The sequence below is a fragment of the Bombus pyrosoma genome, linkage group LG1 (genome assembly GCF_014825855.1).
Source record: "Bombus pyrosoma isolate SC7728 linkage group LG1, ASM1482585v1, whole genome shotgun sequence".
Classification (NCBI taxonomy): Eukaryota; Metazoa; Arthropoda; class Insecta; order Hymenoptera; family Apidae; genus Bombus; species Bombus pyrosoma.
Genome location: NC_057770.1, coordinates 12,501,100 through 12,504,456, shown reverse-complemented (window position 1 = coordinate 12,504,456; position 3,357 = coordinate 12,501,100). Strand labels below are relative to the sequence as shown.

Genomic DNA, 3,357 nt, shown 5'->3' with positions numbered 1-3,357 from the left:
TACGAAATAAGACGAAATATACGTGAGAAAAGTTAACTTTAATGGCCATTTTTGTAGACGCGACAATAGTTATACTACGACAGGTTCTATTTTCTAATATCGCGAAGACACTCGTTCAGACCGTATAACATACGAGGTAGATTTGCGCTTTGATTTGTGTTTCTTCTGCTTTCTCTGCTTTGCATCCAACCACAAGGCATGCAATAACTTCTCAATCGTAATGCATTTTATAGTGGAAACCGCAAATACATAGCGTGATCTGTACAAATAAAAATCAGAATATTTGCTTCATCTACTTTTTGTCGATTTACCTTGCACACTGATTGCATTTTGTTAGTGGTACAATTCATTCATTTGTTTAATCATAATACAAATTTTACAAAATACATATTATAAATTTTGCGAACACGAGTATCATACTAGAATATTAATCAAAATACAAAATCAGCCCAGAAATGAATTGCATTTTTGGTCGATATATGGGTTAACAACGAAGAGACGAATAGGTAGATATTAGTGAATGCAAAGAATTCAAAATTCTAGTGAAAACTATGTCTATAGAAAAACATGAATAAATCACGCGATCTATAACGGTTGCTCCGTTGACAAGGATCGTTCTTCCGCGTATGAAATAGATTCCGATCGATAGACGTCGAAAAATAGATCATTACGAACAATATCGGGTGATTGGCGAGCAACCTTGGAACAGGAAGCCAGGGGCTGTGGTGTCATAAAACGTCTTCGGTTACCATCGACTACAGAGCTCTGTTTATTCATCTGATATCTGGTGTCTGATATTAGTTAACCCGGCATCAACTCGGCCAGATAAATAAATGTTAACGTCATGCAACTGTGGCACAGGTAACACGATCGTACGGGAGTACGGGAGCAAAAGGAACAATGTCTTTCACGGAAACGTCGGATACCTATGTCTGCATTGCAAAGTATCACAATTCTTTCCACTTTCCCTTGTAATTTATATAAAATTGCATTTAAATGCTCAAAAGAGAGCAAAGAATGATTGTGATTGGATTTTGAGAAATGTACGATGATTCATAGGCAATTGAGTTTTTAGATGACTAATGGTATTTAATTAACGTTACCTAAATTTTATTTAATGAAACGTCCTATTGTAGACCTCTGAAAAAAGTTTGTGTTGATATTTATTGATTATATTTATTACATAATTAATTATCCAAAATTTCTTTAAAGTAATCTATACATATATGTATAAAGCAGCGAGTACTAGGATGCAGTTCTGTCTAAAACAAAATACTTCACTCAAAAACAAAAGATGTAAATTTTCAGTCTATTCTGTATAAGAAAATCTAGCGAGAAACAAAGGTTATTTTAATATTATCAATGTTAAAATCTTTGTGGAAACATGGCTGTAGGATTAATATCGATTTACGACCGTTATATAATCGAAATTTAATATTAGATGTAAGCATTTTCATTATTTTAGGTACATTATGGTGTGTGGTGCTTGCCGAAGAACATAAAATACCAATCACAACTTTTAAATTGCAAGAACAGCTTTCAAGAAATATGTAGAATAAGTAAATTGAAGCATGAATCCACAACACCAGCTACAGATCCAATTCCTCGTGAAAAATCGGCTTCAGAAGCAACGAAACAAACTCAAAAACAGGTAATTTAAAATTTGAATGCACTAATCTTATTATTTTGAGTAAATATTGTAGTTCTGTAAAGAATCATGTTTACAATATTGAATTTCTATCCACAAGACAATGTATAATTTGTAACTTCTTTTTTTAACTAAATTTCATTCTTTTTAAAGGAAAGTTACAAATTAAATGACAATGCTTTGGTTCATAAAATTCATCCAAATGACCGCCCACTACGTAACAACGTGCCAGAACGAGAGAAATGTGCTGAACTGGATGATATATTGGCAAAATGGAATGTTTATAAACCAAAGAAGTGATAGTACATGAGACATCTAATATGAATAATCGTCAATCGTTACGAGTTAAATTTTATATCGACATAATTTCTTAATTCAAAATTTGTGCGAATGTAAAACACAATAAATAACGTAAATTATGTAAATTGTAACAATTATAAGTATTAGATGTTACAATTTGTGTAGATCTCATAATTAGAAAAATATTTAAAAATTCCCAACAAGTACGTCAAGCTACGAGATTTATAGTAAAATATATATTTAATTAAAAAAATAAGATTAGTTTATATATTGTAAATAATATAAATATTATCTACTTAAATAATTTGGCGTATACGCTTCATTAGCTACATACGTAAGTGTGAAATGAACGTCTATCCAATCTACCCCGACACAAACTTTTGATGAATCGCAAACGGCTCTCGTCACAGTGCTTCGCAAGTTGGCAAACATTACAGAAGATTCAACCTCAAACATTGTCAAAGCAAACATCGTCACTTAGTGATACCTAAACTTTATTTTCATTAATCAAACTGAGAACTTGCACAGTTTATTTGACTATTTAGAAAAATCAAAATAATCGGAAATATATATAAACAGAGAACTTGAATTCATATATATATATATATATATATATATATTTTTATATTTATTAAGTATATTATTTTAATACTTAAAAATGTCTTCTTTTCCTCTTTAATTTCGAAGATATTCATTCTAAATGTACTTTTATAATTTTGTGAATTCAATTTTGTTTAAGTAAGTGACTAAAATAGAATTTCTTATAGCTACTATTATCTTAGCCGTCTAATAATAATATTAATATAATAATAATAATAATATTTAAGTTTCAGCAGAGAAAAGGGAAAAAAATTTTATGAATATTAATCAAAGTGAAAATTAGCAAGCTAATCACATTCCCACGCGAAGGTGACGGAATTTGGTGAGAAGGGAAGATAGAGGATTACGTATATAAATAAACGTATAACTGCCAGAGATGAGAAGCTGTCGTCAGCCCAAAACAAAACATGAAAAGTAAAATACACGGAACCTTCTAGACAGCATCCATGACTCTTGTAGGAAGGCTAGATCGCATGGTAGGATTTACTATATCTGTATCTGGGTCAAATATAGCGCCTTCGTAAAATACCTGAATTAATTGTTTGTCCGAATACCAGACAAAAGGGATCCTTCATTCTCAGAAACAGTTTGGTCAATGAACCCTTCACGAAAGCCGAACTTAACCTCAATTTGATTTTATTTCACTTTGTATTCACGATTACCTGAATTTATTAGTGAAAAATATTTGTGGAACTCAATAAATTTTACTGACAATCTATGTCACCAGAGATTGTTAATTACATAGCTTACAAAATTTGCTAATTTAAAACTTGACATCTGGTTCAAACAATTATTTCAAAATAGGATTA

At 30.8% G+C, this 3,357-nt stretch overlaps 1 protein-coding gene across 1 annotated transcript; it reads left to right on the top strand.

The window, feature by feature from the left end:
• The first annotated feature begins 833 nt into the window (after window positions 1-833).
• On the top strand, window positions 834-2,139 carry LOC122568093. Its single transcript, XM_043727452.1, has 3 exons — window positions 834-944; window positions 1,466-1,651; window positions 1,802-2,139. The coding sequence occupies exons 1-3, from the start codon at window positions 834-836 to the stop codon at window positions 1,946-1,948; spliced, it is 444 nt and encodes a 147-aa protein (XP_043583387.1). The 3' UTR covers window positions 1,949-2,139.
• The last annotated feature ends 1,218 nt before the right edge of the window (window positions 2,140-3,357 follow it).